General features: G+C 35.4%; 2 protein-coding genes across 11 annotated transcripts in view; one reads left to right on the top strand and one right to left on the bottom strand.

Moving 5' to 3' along the window:
- The window catches only part of LOC134747021 (yemanuclein-like), a 35468-nt gene extending 25015 nt beyond the window's left edge, over window positions 1-10453 (top strand). The window contains exons 14-17 of one of the 6 annotated variants that reach the window (XM_063681565.1): window positions 152-206; window positions 2870-2942; window positions 5365-5409; window positions 7609-10453. In XM_063681565.1, coding sequence (XP_063537635.1) covers window positions 152-206; window positions 2870-2942; window positions 5365-5398 — 162 coding nt within the window. In that variant the 3' untranslated portion in view covers window positions 5399-5409; window positions 7609-10453. Of the gene's footprint in view, window positions 1-151; window positions 207-2869; window positions 2943-5359; window positions 5410-7608 lie in introns of all 6 variants that reach the window. The other 5 variants (XM_063681564.1, XM_063681568.1, XM_063681569.1 and 2 more) reach the window with 5 other exon arrangements.
- A 7348-nt stretch (window positions 10454-17801) lies between these two features.
- The window catches only part of LOC134747028 (protein Fe65 homolog), a 104186-nt gene continuing 103341 nt past the window's right edge, over window positions 17802-18646 (bottom strand). For 2 of the 5 annotated variants that reach the window (XM_063681583.1, XM_063681582.1), the window contains exons 11-12: window positions 18143-18301; window positions 17802-18040 (exon numbers count right to left, since the gene is read on the bottom strand). In XM_063681583.1, coding sequence (XP_063537653.1) covers window positions 18161-18301 — 141 coding nt within the window. In that variant the 3' untranslated portion in view covers window positions 17802-18040; window positions 18143-18160. The remainder of the gene's footprint in view (window positions 18041-18142; window positions 18302-18646) is intronic. The other 3 variants (XM_063681578.1, XM_063681581.1, XM_063681580.1) reach the window with 2 other exon arrangements.

Here is an 18646-nt window from a genome sequence, read left to right as displayed (position 1 = left end):
CCTTCGTGCGCGAGTCCGACTTGTACTTGGCCGGTTTTTTATATATCTAGCTCGTTTTAAAATTATGTAACTGATATGAAATTCATTCGCCTGTTCTCATTTTGATTGAATACTCAACTGCAGTGTGAATTAATTTTATTTAATATTTCAGCATTCACAGGAAACTCCAAAATTCAGTAATTCTTTCGGAGGAGTTATAACCAGTGGTAAGTTTTCGTTTTTATTACATTTTATCTAATTAGCTCATATAACTTAATTCCTCTACGCACGAGCAATTATAATGGGTCACTTATGAAAATTTGTCGATCAATTCTTTGTATCTGATGAAGACATGAAGCAGACTAAAAATATACAAAAGGACTGTTACTTGAACAGACTTTAGTTCTGGACAAATCGTAAACGTGGTATGATGGCACTTAATATTAGATATTCAATTTTATAGTAAGTTAATAATATTGTCTTCCGTTACCGCGATAGTTACTAATAAAATAAAACTATGAAAACGGATTATATCACATATATTGAATTTATAATCCCGACGTTTCGAACCGTTTACAGCGTTCGTGGTCAACGGGTGATATAATCCGTTTTCATCACAGTTTTATTTTATAGTAAGTTCTAAGCGTATGTGGGTATACGAATGTAGGAAATCTCACAAAGCTAATTTAAATGGTGTAGCCACTGTAAGATCCCGGTAATAAACCTAGGCCAGTTAAAATTTCATTAGTTATAACTCTAAGTGCATGGTTAACAAAGACGCCAACTCGCTGCCCCAATATTAAGGCTGGCGTCCACTAGGCTCGCCGAGGCGGATCGCAATAATTCGCCTTCTATACATTTACTATGAAACTGCGTCTATTGACGAAGAGCCGCGGCGCGTCGAATCGAATTTACCATTCATAGTAAATGTATAGAAGGCGAATTATTGCGATTCGATTCGATTCGCCTCGGCGAGTCTAGTGGACGCCAGCCTTTACAGGGTTCTATGTTACATTTTCAAGATAGTTGAAATTCGACTTAATGTCACTATGATAATGTTCAAATTTCAGTTCGATAAAAGTGAAACACTACCATACGGTTCTACCCTGTAATATTGGGCCAGCGATTACTGACGCGCACGGATACAGTCCAATGTTCACAATGACGCACACAATAGGCGTCGCATTCAAAGTATTAAGGGGGTCATCATCATCATCTCAGCCGAAAGACGTCCACTGGTGGACAAAAAGGCCTCCCCCAAGGATGTCCACAACGAACGCTTCGCTGCCCTCAACCAACGGTTTCCCGCGATTTTAACCAGATCGTCGGTCCATCTGGGGCCTAAGGGATTAAGGGGATATTGAAGGAGAATATAATGTCTAGTGAACGTCAGCTGCAGCTACGTTGAGGGGTTAAGAACCCACCCAAACACGTGGAACAAAACTTTCTTTCAACGCAATGCTGCAATGTGTAACAAGTTAACCCTTAGACAGGCAAAGCTCACTCCGCGATTTCGTCGCGTCACTACAAGTACATGCGGCCCACACCAATTTTGGTGTTTAGCCATAGTAGTTGCCGCGCACCGCTACGGAATGGACGCCTGCTCGCGCTTGCGCCACCTAGCGGCCATATCTGTCGTAATAGACGCGTTTTATTAGTGAATCTTCTGTACTATTATTTATTCTGTGCTTTAGATGCATGAACTATCAATACGCATACTAAAGGGGCCCACTGACTATCAGTCCGCCGGACGATATCGGCCTGTCAATGTCAGTTAGAGAAAAAAAATTACAGTTCCGAACAACTGGCAGGCCGATATCGTCCGGCGGACTGATAGTCAATGGGCCCCTTAAAACAACAAATATGTCTACTAAATTCACTTTAAGAGGCCGGTGTCGATTTTAGTCGCAAAAATGTAAAATTGATAGATTTAGTCGGTGAAATTATACACCTTTTGTTACCTAATTGAAATATAACAAGTACTGGTTTCTATTAGCGCATCTTCTTATCTTACCTTTTATCAGATCAATTTGTTGAAAACAGAGTCACTAAATTAGTAATGTTTGCTTTTCTGATGGACGTTTAGGTAACCGCGTGTAAAGCACTGATTTTGTCGCTCTTATTTGTAAATTTCGTAGTTTGGACGGCTAAACATGGTAATTTTGTATTACACATATCCTGTACTTGACGTTTATCAGACTACATTTTTATTATTATGACTTTGAAGTGGTGTAAATGAAAGTTAGACAAAATCAATTTTCTCCTGAATTACTTCAAAACAAGTGACAATTTCTCTGAAAATCGACTTAATTTCAACGTAATTTTGATACTTGAACAATCTACAACATTTGTTGAAACTATTTTTATACATCAATTTGTATAATTTACCACCATAAATTTTTGATGAATTTTTAAAAACTGCCCCTTTTCATATATTTCCGGTGACGCACGCTTGCGACCTCATTATTAAAAGGCAAGATGAGAAGACGTGCTAATAGAAACCAACACTTGTTATTTAGATATAACGTAACAAAACGTGTATAATTTCAACGACTAAATCTATCAATTTAAAATTTTTGCTCCAAAATCGACTACGGCCTCTTAAGAATGTATAGAGTCCAACAAAAGTCTGCAGAGATTTGCTTGTGCTATCAAAATCTCTGCACTTTTCTTGGTCTAACTCTATCGTCATAACTAAGTCTTAATTTTAATAGAACTTGGTCGGCACTTGCCGTTTCAATATCAATATTGATACTTGATGTATCTAAGCCCTGTTAAATTTGATTAAATTTGAAATATTCGATGGTTACGCGTATGCAGCTCCTTGCATAGTCTTACAGTGGCGTCACCAAAATTCGCTTCCTTAACTTTCGTTTCTGTTGGTGTCCAGCCAAGCACGAGAAGTCTTCCAAAACCTACAACCCAAGGAATGTATTCGGGGACCGTAGTGACAAAGACAAGCTGTAAGTTGTTTGGCTTCCGCTTGGCGTAGTCAGTGTTTCTTTTCGAAGGCACTTTGCAATGGTTCCTAGCCTTCGAAATAGGGTTATTAGCAGAGGTAGGCGTGGCTCACTCCGTGATTACGTCGCGCCGCTACAAGTACACGCGGCCGCCCCCGGTGTCTAACCATAGTAATTGCCGCGCACCGCTACGGAACGGACGCCTGTTCGCGCTTGCGCCACCTAGCGGTCATATCTGTCGTAATAGATGCGTTTTGCTTTACCTAGTAACAATATTCTGTGGCAGAGGCCGTAATTCTCGTGGCAGTTTTAATTGTCGTTAAGGAATTCGCATTTATCGACTTTCGATACTATGTACTTATATCGATACAATGTAGAGTACAACACATATTTAAAAAGATTAAAAGTAGAGATAAATAACAAGCGGTCTTATCGCTAAAGAGCGATCTCTTCCAAATAACTTTTGAGTTGTTGAAAATGCGAGATAGAGATGTGCAAAAAAAGCAATGAAAACTTAATTTAATAGTTAATAGTTTTACATTTAATTACTTCAGTTTCATGTTTTTTTTATTTCACGTTCAAAGTCTGTTTTAATGCTAAAGAATATTCCATTCGTTTCTTTATAAAATAAATAAGTAGTAATTTTTTACTATTTTTTTTAAACTAGTTCTTTTACATTTTAAATTTTTAATATTTTTTGTTCTCGTACTTATCCATACATGTATCGGCGCGGGCGAGGCGCGATGATTATAATATCATTTTGATGTCAGTGTACATACGTTCCAATTGGCCTGTGTGTATTTTTAAATAATTTTCAACCAATGTTGATGGTATCCGATTGAGCTGAAATTTGGCATATTCTGTAGACTAGACACTGACCATGCAATAATAAGATAACATTCGGGAGGAATGGGTTTATATGGGTGATAGGCTGATAAGTAATCAAGAGGTTAGGAACCACTGCTAGCATTTACTGTATATACTGCTATACGATGCTTTCTGATAATGGTGTCCTACCACTCTACCTTATCTTACGAAGGAAATTAAATTAAGGCCGTTCCCTGAGCCAGAAGGCGAAAAATCTCCTTATATGATCATATTTTTCTAAGAGGCGTTGATATTCGTAGACGTAGAAAAAATATATGCAGTTCTTGATTATATTTTCTTTAATAACACAGCTTCCAATACACGAATTATGACACTTCGCTCGAGACAATTAGTTCCCAAAGTAACCGCTAACTCGGCATTTTAATCAAACTTTACTCGGTTATTTATGTGACACTATAAACAAAAAAGAAAAAAACAATCTTAATTTAAATAGTAATTTGACAGCTTTCGAATTGTAAGGCAACGTTTTTAAAATCAATAAAAATCGACAAAATTCGATCAAAATTGACACTTGGCGCGCATGGTCTTTCCCGTTCTTTCTTGCGAAATGTGACAGTGATAGCGGAAAACCGATGGAACGGCCTTAACTTCATTTCTCTGTGGCTTTTGGTGTTGTACCAAGCATTTGGAATCATACAGCCGAGGGCACACGTGTCACATATTTTTCCGTCATGCGACACAGCAAGCATTTCATTTTACAGTTAGCAGAACTTCGCTTAGCACCCCTGCTGGGGTAATGCAGAGCTGCCAAGCGAATAGTTTTGCTGACTGTACCCTGAGTAACAAAGACGGGATCACTTTTTATGGAAATATCAGTGAGCCGTTTTATAATTGCTTTTCAGTGTATATCACACATGCGTTCATTTAGAAGTCATATTTTCTGATATTCCTATTTGTGCCCTAACTATTTAGAATAATAATTGAACTAACTAAATTTGATTCGTGTTAGCTCCTTGTAAATTTAAATTATGTGTAATTTTTTACTAAATTAATCTCTTTTCTACTCACATTTGTATGCCTATTTCGTATCATGAACACCACTTTATTTTTTGAATAAACCATCCATAACATTTTTGAAAAACAAAATTAACAACACCAAATAAACAATACCTTTACTGAACCTAGTAAAATCTAAATTTTAATTAAAAAAATATTTTATTCAAAGATAATTTAACTGTAACCAAAATCAAATTGAGTACGGGATAACTATTACATAAAAAAAATAAAAAAAACCCCTACGCTATATATATGCCAACAAAATCAATTATATGCCAAAAATGCCGTACATCATTGTGGAAATGCTCTGATACTCTTCAAACTGCTGGATCGATTTCTATGAAACATAGCTAAGAACCATCGCAAGAAAAATCGCTTTCATATAGAAACCGCATTGAAATCGGCCCATCCGTTGGACAGCTACGATGCCACAGACAGTCAGACATTGCGTCAAACATATATAATACCCTTTTTGCGTCGGGGGTAAAATATACAGTTTATTTGATTGGATATCTATAGGAAAGCGTTTGTTTCAGCGCAGAATCAGCTTCTTTGAACAAAATGGATGGATGTAGTGCCGTCACAGGTAAGGATTTTACATAAAAATCCGTTTCAGAAGCATCCCCCCTGTGTCGCTTACGGAAACTCTACTCTTTTTAATATTTCTGAGCATCTTAGGAAGCCGATTTTTCGTCTGATAATCCATGGCGTAGCTGAAAAACAGTGCCATACCAAAAGTCTGCTTTAAGTAGTGTTATGACTTAGAAATAATTTCGAATATAAAAAACTGTAAAGAAAACATAATGAATGCTTTCAAGTCTACATATTCACATTCGCTTTTTGGCTCGTCATTTGCCTCGCTACTCGTCACATGAAAAAACCATGAAACCATGAAAGTGCGAGTCGGACTCGCCCACCGAGGGTTCCGTACTTTTTAGTATTTGTTGTTGTAGCGGCAACAGAAATACATCATCTGTGAAAATTTCAAAATCAGCTATCACGGTTCATGAGATACAGCCTGGTGACAGACAGACGGACAGCGGAGTCTTAGTAATAGGGTCCCGTTTTTACCCTTTGTGTACGGAACACTAAAAAGACTTATCTGCTTCCAAGCATTCCAAAAAAAATCAAAAGTAGGTTAATAACTGCAATGGTCTAAATTCTAAATTAACATTTGACCAATTATTAGTGAATTATGCGTTAATTTTTTTTTTATAATTATATATATTTTTGAAAACAGCGACAGTAAAAAAAAAAAAATGATTCTTTGTTAAACATTGTCATAGCCATTTCCACTCCAGTACAAATCAAACAATTACTCATTTAACATATGTATCATCTGCTTTCACTGCTAGGCTATGCTTCAACATATATCACTAGCATTTAACGCAAATACTGCTTTCTTCTGCCTTTTTGTACTTACTATAATTTGATACTTGACACGATACGATCATTTGAGAATTAGTAACTATTTTAATATTTGCAAAAATGGTACGGAGCCATTTATGTTCTTAAAAATTGTGATTTGCATCCAAGAAAACGTTTCTTTTGCAAGATTAGCGTTTGCATGTACCCTATGGTATAATGATCTCTCAAATTGGTATTACTTTATTCAAATCCGATTTGTAATTTCACCTTCCCATACAAACGGAGTTTCGTTCTCATTTTAAAACTACGTGTTGGATTGAAATGAAACTTTGCACATACAATGACATGAGGTATATCTAGGTCTGTAATTAGTTTATATAGCTCTAGTATATAAAACAAACTAAATAGAGCAAAAACAAGTTTTGTATGAAAAACTTAAATTCGCTGTATTTTTTTTACTATTGTATCTGAAGCTACATAAACTAATTACAGACCTAGATATACCTTATCCTATTGTAAGTACAAAGTTTCAGAGCAATCTAGCTAGTCGTTTTAAAATGAGAGCGTAACTACGTTTGTATTGAGAACCGAGCTTGTAAGATAAAATTTTACAAGCTTTTATTTAACTTGCTAAGTTTGTTCGGGTCAAACATGCAAGCTAAATTAGCCCCACTTCCCATTATTCGATTAAGCTGAAACTTCACATACATACATATGTATTATGTTAGTCGGGTGATAATGTAATATTATGGTACCCTCAAGCTGATCTGATGATGGAGACAGGAGGTGGCCATGGGAACTCTGTGATAAAACAACGCTACCCAGTTGGGTTCGTTAAAATTGTCTCGAGTATAACTTGCATGTTGAATGAAAAGTACAGTAAGCGATAAAAGCTTGACAAAAACTTATTTATTCTATAAGTAACTCATACTACGTAACAAAATTTTTTCTTCACTCGTAATGCATGTTAATAAGATGTAATGTTTTGTTTGTGTCCCGTCGAGTTTGTTGCCGGTCCCATATTGGGAATATTGGGATACCCTCCTCCATTGAGGGCTACCGCGTTTAATTTTGCCGCTAGGGGCGCTAGTGTAGATGGAGGTCTTTCAAAATCTCGATGCATAGAAGTTTGGGGGGTTTCAAGCTTTTTTTATCTGGAATTTTCACTCCTTATTCATAAATGTGGTAAATCTTTGTCCGTCTTTGATTAATCATGGTAAACAATAGATATAGCTCAATAAAATTTATTGAGTTAACTTAGTGGTTTAAAAAATGGGCCAACTAAAATATATGAAAAATTAAATAGGTTGAAAAAATTACACATTTAGACGGTAAAATACCTTTGTGTATATTAGAACGTATTGATTTTATAAAAATAAACAATATCATGTTTTTAACAGGCAATTATCAATTTCAGGTTGATGCAGTACTACCGAAACCTCAAATGAAGACGTAACGCAGGCGGTACTAATATATACACTGTGGTTGATTTTAGTGTCACGCGTTGTATGAGAAAGCTGTCCGCGCGGACGGTCGTCCGTCTCACTCTAAAACGCTCCCTGAACTAAATACATATTGGCGCGGCGCGGAGCAATCCGCGCGGACGGTCCGCGTGACACTAAAATCAGCCTAAACTATTTATTCCATGCGAGGTAGGCCCGGACATTTTGAAATTTACATTTTGAAAATGCGTTCGAACGCCTAATATCGTTGGACACATTTTTAACGCAGTTTACATTTTATATTTCTGGTTGTTTTGTACCATTCTATGTAATGTATCTATCCTATTTCAGATAACCAAAAATGCTATCAAAATTTCCAAACACTTCAACAATTTTTCCAAAGAAATTGGGGGGACAAAAGCGCTAATATGGACCTAATCGCTAAAAAAATCCTTCAAGGTTTTACTAGAACAAAGTTTGACAATACTTATCACAAAAATGTATGACGCCATACAGCACCATATATTCCATCTGTTAAAACTGTAGCTAAAGTTTCTACTAAGTACTTTGTTTTGTTATGAAAGTACATTGTTGAATTGTGACATTTTCAACCAAAAGGTACCACAATGTCGCTTGTCAATAAGGTTGATTTCAAATTGAAGCTATATGGAAATAGGGCCTTATTGACAACCGACAATAAGTGCCCTTTTGATTGAGAATGGCATAATTAAATATCTCAGGCACTTTTGTGTGTTACATTGTTGAACAAAATAATAGGTAATATATAATAATCGTGCTATGAGATTATTGGTGACGTTTTCAAGTAAAAGGTACCACATTGTCGCTTACCATAAGGGCAAAATTTGCTAGCATCTTTATACGAATAACCTGTGAGAGCGTCCTTATGGCAAGCGACAAAGTGGTACCTTTTGCTTGAAGACGACACATTTCATTTCACCGCATAAAGGGCCTGTAAATATAACTCATCTTCTTTCTCTCCGATGTTAAAAGAATATATTTATATATCATAAACTATATATATCGTGTATAATTTCTGTTAAAAAAAGTGTCAAAATGTCCGGGCGTGGCACGACATAAAGCCTGACCAGTAATATATGATCACGCGCCATGTTGCGGAATTTCACTGGAACTAATGTTTTCATACTAAACTGAACTGTCACATGAGAATAACAGCGCTCTCTTGACAATGATCATATCAGGGATCGTTACCGGTATAACTTAAAATCAAAATATCACGTAGCATTTGATATATTTCTTTGATATTGCAGAATGGTATTTAGGTAAGGACAATGAGTTTATCAGATCACCTAAATGAAACGGAAAAATAGACATAAACAACCGAGATACCGAAATTGAATACCGGTTAATTTGCATGAAAAATATACCGGTATTCGATCCCTGGATCATATATTACTGGTCAGGCTTTACAACGTAAGATCTGGGCTATAACCGCGAAAATCGATCGATTTTTCCCTGTCACTCTAATTACACCTTCATTGGAGTAAAAGAGAAAGATCGGCAATTTGCGAATTTCGGTTTTCGCGGTAGCCCCTCTGTTCCGTTCTACGTAACATAAAGGTTTGTATAAAGCGCTCTTATTTGTATAAACTATGAATATCATTTAGTTTTTTTTACACTCCTTGACTCCAAATAGTTACTGCTTCACTATTGGTTCGTGACGAAAGATTTTTTTAACCAAATATTTTCCAGGCGATAACTCTTAAAGTGTTAATGAAGTTGTATATCAGCCTCGTGAATGTTAGCTGCCGCTCCGTCGGTGACCGTTGAGGTACTACGTACAATTTTTGGATATTAACTACTTTACGAGTTACATCCCGGAAAGCAATAACTAATGAATTTTTTTACAAGCAAACAAGCATTTTAGCAGAATTCGATGTATGTATTGTGTGCGGTTGGTATTTTGTGTCCTGTATTCCACCGTCCCACCACCAACCGGCCAAAAAATGTGTAGTCATAGGTTATAGTTTTTCAAAAGTTTTACATAAGATATATATAAATAAATATTATAGGACATTCTTACACAGATTGACTAAGTCCCACGGTAAGTCCAAGAAGGCTTGTGTTATGGGCACTCAGACAACGATATATATAATATATAAATACTTAAATACATAGAAAACACCCATGACTCAAGAGCAAATATCTGTGCTCATCACACAAATAAATGCCCTTACCGGGATTCGAACCCAGGACCATCGGCTTCACAGCTACAGCTAGTTTACCAATAACTAAGAACGTGTATGTGTATAAAACATTTTATTATAATATTACTATGAAAACATCAATTGCAAACCATCTTGAATTAAAAAGTTATTTACATAAACATGCGTTGATCGCAATTATGGATGCAAATTGTTTTACAGAATTGACATGGCTACAATTTACCAATTTACCAAACCAAAAAAAAAATTCTTTATCAAGTTTTTTACAATTTATACTGTGTCATGGTTGCAGTTAGAATCTAAGTTAATCTTTATTTTACATTTATGATTTATGATTTTTTGTTTTGTAAGTGGAGCAGTAACTACACTCAAGAGTAATTAAAATAGATCACTTTGTAAAAATATTATACGCAAATTGACCCATTTTCTTTGCTCTTGAGTATACACTATAACTCAATAGTAATAGAAAACAAGATTCGGTTTTATTGTAAATTATGATTGTATACTTGAAATTAAGCCTCGTTTACACTTGAGTTATTTTATTTGGCTTTATTTGCAAGTGTAATCGGGCCGTCAAGCCCAAATGTAATAATTATGAATAAATATTTATAATGAATAGAGATTCAGCTTTTTTTAATGCCCCCGTGTTCCTATTTTTGTAGAATAATCACCATAGTCAAGGTATTAAATATCGACACGGACAAAGTGGCAAAAATATGTAATACACGACCTTATTGCTCATACATTAAGGTAGTGTGCATTTTTTGGGCACTTTCCGTATCGATATTTATATCTCGTTTGCATTTGAAAAAGTGTAAACAATCTTGACGTGTCTTTTTATTGAAAAATAACTTACAGCAAATATGCAACAATTCTATAACAAGGATAATATATTATACTAAGTTAGTAACTTAGTATAATATAGGGGAGCGTGGGGGAATTGGAGCCTACTAAGGATATTTATTAATAACTTTTATATTTGTTGTAATTAAAAAATGGTTTAATTATGGACGAAAGCGTTGCTGGCTATCCATAATCAGAGAAAAAAACACAAAAATAAAATCATCATCATCGGTTAGACACGAAAAACAAAAAAATTGAATTCGCTCCCATTACCCCGCACTTCGGGTAATCAGAGCCAAAGAACAAATTTTATATCAAATAATTTTGAATCACATTTTCTAAAGTTTCTAGTGTCCAAAAGGCTTTTGTCGTTGTAAGGTCTATCTTTCGTGGCATTTAAAAAGGTAAATAATTTCAAATATATAAGAAAACAATTATTAACTGCGTTGGGGTAATGGGAGCTAAATTCAACTAGTTCTGCTATGGTACTATGAAGGCTCTCCATTAGCCGCATATCCCCCCGTGCAATATATATATATATGATTCGCAGTTGCAATTTCAAAAGTAGCGCTGAAGATTAAATAGACTTAGCCATATATTTCGTGTAAAAACAAAGCAGTATGTATATATTTTAATGATTATCAACAATGATGAAATTTATATATTTTTTTATAACTGCGGAGCCAAAAACAAACATTCGTCTCTTGCAACTAATCGCGGGAACTACGGGGTTGCCCATAGGAGGCAAGCCCTGGCAAAGGATTCCTGACACTCCTGAATTACATTTGTATAAATACTATCATTAAGTGAGTATATTGACACCGCTCTCATTACCCGCTCGCTCCAATTCCCCCACGCTCCACTATTATCCTTGTTAGAGAGAGTTAGTGGAACGTAGTTTAACAATACTTCTAATAAAGTAAAGTAATGTCGCCAGGATAACGGGTCAGAATAACAAACAAAAAGTTGATCCAACCTTTCACAATGCTTTTATGCGTGGTGGGGTAAAATATTAAGTCCCCAGAATAAACGACTGTTTTGTTTTTTTTAAGCAAACGAAAGGTTTATGATAATAAAAGACGAGGCATGTGTTTATTAATATTTTTTTATTAATTTCACAAAATTATTCATTAAAAGCCACAGTTTGAAGGCTTTTAAGCTGTTGAAGCGATGACAGTATATAACATTATTCCCATCTTATCCAACGGTGAGCTAAACGGGATTCTGAAGCTATCTAAATACCTACATATAAACGTTTACAATTTATAGAAAATATTGACATATACTTCATCTGGTAAAAGGCAGTCGAAGCTTGCAATTTTCACATCTATTGCATCTAAACAACCGAGCGAAGAGACTCGGACTTAAATACGATTTATATTCTGTATAAATAATTTTAATTACTTATTTTAAAGTGTGATTAACACTATTTTACGTATAGTAATAACAGCTCAGTGTTTACTGACGTATGTTATATAAAGTGAAAAGCGACACTGATCCTAATATTTGAAATATATTTTTTGAAGCTAGTTTGTGATTTCTAACCCGAACGTCTTATTCTAATTTGGGGTGGAAAATGGCCTTTTTTTTTACTTAACATGTTTTAACATCTTATTAATCAAAACCAAATAACAATTAAAATGACTAGTCAACCGTCAAAGGAGAAAGATGGAACGCGTATTAAGAAACTGCTGTGGTCCACCGAAAGTACATTTTCGCCACGGAGCCTTTCGGCAACTACGTCAATGCCTAAATTTATTTATTATTTCTTTATTGCACACAAGAAAATACAATCGTATAAAAGGCGGACCTAATGCTATGAGGCATTCTCTACCAGTCAACCTTCGGGGAAAACAGAGAATTTACATATCGTCAGGTGACAACCAAAACTCGCTAATTACTACCACAAGTTAATAGCCATATTTTTGTTTAATTATTTTTGGTAAATAGTGAGTTTTGGTTGTCACCTAACCTGTCACCTAAACCTATTTTAAACACTGCTATGTGTACAAATTATTGTATACCTATTGTGTGTAGAAAAGTAAGTTATCAAATGAAAGGGCATGCGTTTTGACTGAACTTTTTAGCTGCCATTAACTATTTTTGAAAGAAACAAAATATTTAATTAATTATTTTTGTTTTTATGGATCAGCTATTTCTTCTTACTTGTGCCTATGATCGCGTCTCCTGGGTCACTCTTCAGAAATCATAGTTTTATAGGCTTTTTGTAGTTGATGCATATAAAAGTCCATCCCGTTGTCAGCCATCTACCTACAATACAATACATGTTGTCGGTTTTTTAAGACTTTTCTGTTGTCTCCTAGCTCACGGAGCAAAATAACAAAAAAAATGTTGATTGACCGATTTATAACTGCGACATACCTAAAAGCCATTTTCCACCCTGCGTTATATAGAGTATCTTATTTGTTGTAGTGTTACAGACACAAAAACACTATTATTATTATTACTTTATTATTTTACCCTTCATGTCACCTTAACTTTGGAACTCGTTTGGGAGTTAATTCGAAAACTTGTGGGTCCCAGTACGCTCAATACGATAAACATTCATCTCCATATTCACTATCAAAACCAAAAGAAACTAGTCATTTTAGTCGCCAAAAGCTAACATTGCTCGAGCCGCCATCTTGAAATCAAGATGGCACCTCTATTTGAATACTATTAGGGTGCGTTCGCTATTTAGTTTTACTACAATTTTTATTGTGAACGCTAAATATCGTGTAGAAATATAATTGTAAAAAGCTCAATGTGTTTTCAACACCCTTGTTATTATGAGGTTTCAGATTGTATTTTGTAGTGTCCAGTTAAAAAGTTTACAACAAAAAGACCCTTTTTAAGCTTACACGATAATTTACAAACATCCATTGCGGTGTCATACCAAAAATATTTATCTTTGCAATTGAATTCACTCACTTTATAAACTTGTACAAGCCTACGCAAAAATAATATATTTTACTATACAAATAGGGTCAATTTAGACTATGCTACGTCCAGCGTTGGGACAAAGAATAGTTAAACGAATCTTATCACTAGTTCATACCGTGCTCGACAGACTGAAATCGACGCCCTCTCAAAGTCACTGTCGCAAGAAAACATCGCTATCTCCCTCCGCCTCGCGCGAGAATCGCATAGCGATTGACAGAGCGCGCTTTGATAGCTGAACGATGTCACTCTGTAAAGGCGTCCGCAACAGTAACTAACAATATATTTTAATGCATTGCATACCGTCCGTTTTGTGTAACTAAAATCTCAAGTCTGTCACATTAAACTCACACCATTTAACACTCCAATATTATCTACCCTACAACTAAACGAATTCCATTGTTTACAATTATTTACAAACTCCACAGGGTCATTTTTAATACTTTATTCTTACATCTTAATTTACATTAACTAAAAAAGCTAGTGACAGTTGTCACAGAGGAAATTAATTTATAAATTATAAATGGCGTCGAATGTACAGAAGCAATAATGAACTATGGACTAGGATTTTATAATAATTAGGAGCTAAAGCATACAATATACCTCAAACCGCTTGCCTATCAAGCCTGGCAGTCCAAATTCAAAGAAAATGTGATTTAAGCCGAACTCGTACGGTTTATATTTGCGTATCAAACTTCAGCGTTGAAAATGTGATCACCAGTTTAATAATCTTTGGTAGTTTAAAGCGTAGCTTAGCGGTTATGTAGACTTAGTTTGAGGTATTATAAAAGGTAAACAAAAATACTTGTGTTAAACACTTCACTGAGAGAACTGAGCATTTTTTTTTCTTTTGATGAAAAAAGAGATACTTAAATCTCACTGTAACATCACAAAAAAATAGGTACAATACAATCATCATTAGATACATGTTATTACATATGTGCGGTCAAAGACCTCACAAATATCCGAACACGCATCTATTGTCAAGGAATTAGAATGCTTGTTCAGATATTTCTGAACACCTTGGCCCGCTCCGGTATATCTGATGGCGACTCAAAAAATATTCTATTAACTGCAAATATAGGTGAAAAACAAAAATATAAAAATATACAGTATATAATTTAATTAAATATATTAAAATTGTGAACCCAAAGATGTAAAAAATACGAAAATTCAAACAATTTGAGATCAACGTGAAAAACATTTAAATACCCTCTTAAATCGTTAATTTGTTATAGTCCTTGTTACTAACATTAAATATTGTGATACCCGGCCTCAAAACAATGTGAATGTGTTTCAAATCTAAAATAAATAAGAATAGGTACTATATTAAGGTAGTACAGTCGCTATCAGATATATCGGAGCGGTCTAGGTGCTTAAAAATATCTAAAGATGCACTTTAACGTTTCGATAAAGGCTTTATTCAGATAATTGTGAACATCCTGGCCGCTCTGATATATCTGGTGGCGGATATATCAGTCAAAAACACACCTGTACCTATATGTTCAAATGTTTCTAGAGAAATGTTTCCATCTAAGCTAACAGCACCCACTTTGCAGTGATAAACTGTGAAAGTGCCAATACAAACCTCTTATTTTCATGGAAATTTGGCATCTACTTTGTCGCTTGCCAAGTCGATGCAGAGTTAGTTCAGACTGTCATAAAACAATTTGAACATATTAAGATTGTAACACTTGTGTTCTGACTGTAGTTTAAAATAATTAAAAAGTATGTAGGTATATTCACACTTCTTATTTGTTTAATGCACTATGTTACATTGACCTACAAGCTGTTTTAATGCACATCTGACGTTAATCAATCATTACACACCGATTAATAACACTAGATGGCGTTAAAGGAGAGTGTATTAATTGTTTTTGTTGTTAAGGGCAAGTCTCCTGGGTCACTATTTAAAAAAGGTTTTATGGGATTTGAATTACCCCACATATACTTTTGGACCCTCTATTAAGCATCATTTCAAAGTGTGTTAGTTGTCCCCTGGCTAACGGGATAAAATAACAAGAAATAGTTTAATCAACTGTTAAACATATCGTAACTAATCTTGAATAACTAGGCCATTTTCAGCCTGAACCATAATAATTAATCAGAGATAATTAATAATTAACTCTAATTATGAAGAGATAAAAAATATTGTCAAGTAAATTTTTAGTTAACTAGTGGCTCTGTGAGCTATAGAGCTCGCGAAACACCATGGCACCGCCATTTTGAAATATTTCCAAAAAGTAAATCGACAAAATAATCGAACCTGCTCACAAAATTTCACGGGAATCGGTAGAAAAATGCGTCCTATGGAGGAAAACAGCCGGACACACAAAACCATTTTTGACCAAAGCTGAAACGGAGAAAAAAATCACAATTGCTTTTATACCACTAAAAAGAATACTTAGGCAAAGGAAAAGAATTCCATATTTGCTTAATAGTTTGCCCGAAGCCATAAGATGTGAAAATAAGAAGTCTAAATTTAAATCTATGTTAAAAATACACTAGGTACCTCAATATTTTGTAGTAATTGCACTACTATAAAAATTAAGTTAAATACATATGTAACTAGAGACTGATGACCCCACAGTCAAACTCTTTATTGAGTTTTGCGGGGCTATGAGTATTGTAAGAATACTCTGTATTTTATTAAATAAATAAATAAAATAGGCAACTGAAAAATGGTGGTAAATTTTCTTTAAACGTTTTTCTTGTCTTTTAACATCAGATGTGCATAAAATTCAATAACCCTCTAAATGACAGACCGTATACAAAAACTAATAGATATGTATATTGATGCAGTCATGACGAAAGCCGTGTGAAGCCTGCAGTGTCAGTTGAACCTTACTGTGATGACAATACGTTTCAAATTCGTAGAAAATAATAAGTTTAAATTATATGGTTCCCTCCTATGTAAAGCTGGATATACAGTTTAGAGCGGTTTACAGTTGCTTGGGCTTAGACACCTAAGTAGTTATAATCTTTAGAAATACAGTTTTAAGTCAAATGGGAAATGTAGAAAAGGCAGGGAATTAAAGAAAATGGTGTGGTAAACCTTCCTCTTAGTTTTCATTGTAGGTTTCATTGTACTTTTCTCAAGAGAAAGAAAACCGATTACTTTATTACAAAGTGCCCGCTGTTTTAATTGCTCGTGTTTTTGATCTCTTCTGAAGTAACAGTGAAGTAGCACCCTTTTCCATTTTAAGCTCGCCAACACACCTCAACGGTTTTACTGTGCAGTTTTCGCGTGTGTTCCAAATATCAAATCGTTGCAGATTATTTTGTAATCGTTGTGATTTTCCATTTACTTTCGATAAAATCGCAAACGGACTCCACCGACAAAAGTTGTGTGTGTCAGGCTCAATAAATATCCCTTGACCGCCAAAGACGTCAACTGACGTGCCCGGCTATTAGCCCAATGTCAACCTTCGTGAAGGTTCACCAATACGCACCGCGCACGAAAGGTGCGGTGTGGGGGTTTAAAAGGGTTAGGTCGAAGTGTCATCTTGCCTGCCTACGACTCGAATATGTCCGATAGAAAGGCAAATAGATGAAAGAAGTAAGAAGTGGTTTTGCGGTGGCCCCGTTCGATCATAGCCTTCGTATGTGTGGGTAAGTAAAGGTGACGAAATATAATTTTCATTTCTCACGCTCTGAAAGAGGGTCATTGTTGTTCTAAAAGGTGTGCAGAAAATGATACGTGTCTGCACTAGAGCATTTTACGTTCGAAGTACGATTTTTTAACTTTTTTTACGATAAGCAATTGAAATTTGAATTTAAATGGATTTTTTATACAATTTCCATTATGATATTTGACTCTCCGTTCCATAAAGAACGATACTTTTGCCTAAATTGTTAATTGAAAGTACCCTCAAGAAATACTATAAAAATGTATACAAGACTTAGTCATGTTTAAAAAACACATTCATTTTACTTTTCTCGTATTCGAAATGAAAAGTAGAGTGTTTAACTCGGGTGAAAGGCATCATTTCAGCCTCGGACGGAAAAATACCTCGGCAGAAATGAGTGCCTTTCATCCCTTGGTTAACAATCTACTATTACAGTACACATGGTACTACTTTCTCGCACTAGTGCGAAAAAGAGTACTTTTCGTGCATACGTCGAAATTTTAACTTAAAATTTAAAACACTTCCTGCGGTCGTGTTTTAATTTATCGCCACTCGTTTCAAATTTCCTCTTTTCCGCACTTGTATCGTAAATAACTATTGCACCGATCTTTCAAGCAGCTTGTATGGGGAATCTGTGCAAATTATATTTCGTCACCTGAGGTTAGAAATATGGGTTATAGAAGGCAGAAATATGACTAGAAGTTATAAAAGCATGAACCCAAGCAACTGCACCCGGTATTCGCAAGCTACGCTGCGCCTGCGTCCGCCTCGTGAGGAGTAGCGATCTCGATCTGGGAATAGAGAAAAATACGTCAATTTCTATTACATTAACGATTGTGATCTTATAATTATGTAAACTCTCAGAAGGATTTTTTTCAGGGCAAGATTCTAACCTTTTTCGTCTCCTGTGTTCAAGAAGGCCGACGGCCAATGACGGAGCCCACGATAGACTTCAGGGTCTGACCGAGCGACCCTCGGGAGTCACCCGACCCTGCCCCAGGCGAACGTGGTGGCGCTCCACCGTGGGCGTCCAGACATTTTTGATAGCGGAGCTGAAAAAAAAAGCGTCACAGATTAGTAGGGTAACTCAACTTTCTCTTGTCACGCGTTGCCACGGGGTAATTACGGTCGCCTGGGTCACTTAAAAGCCTTGTTTTATGGTATATAACATAACCAAACATAGATTGAAATTTTCACAGATGATTTAGGTATTTCTGTTGCCGCGATAACAACAAATACTAAACAGCAGAATAAAATAAATATTTAAGGGGGCTCCCATACAACAAACGTGATTTTTTTGCCGCTTTTATAGATATGTAATTGTACGGAACCCTTCGTGCGCGAGTCCGACTCGCACGACCGGTTTTTAACAGCTATATATTATAATTTTAATAACA

This window comes from Cydia strobilella, chromosome 14, assembly GCF_947568885.1.
Source record: "Cydia strobilella chromosome 14, ilCydStro3.1, whole genome shotgun sequence".
Classification (NCBI taxonomy): domain Eukaryota; kingdom Metazoa; phylum Arthropoda; class Insecta; order Lepidoptera; family Tortricidae; genus Cydia; species Cydia strobilella.
The sequence above is the reverse complement of the archived record's forward strand: the minus strand, read 5'-3'. Positions and strand labels throughout refer to the sequence as shown.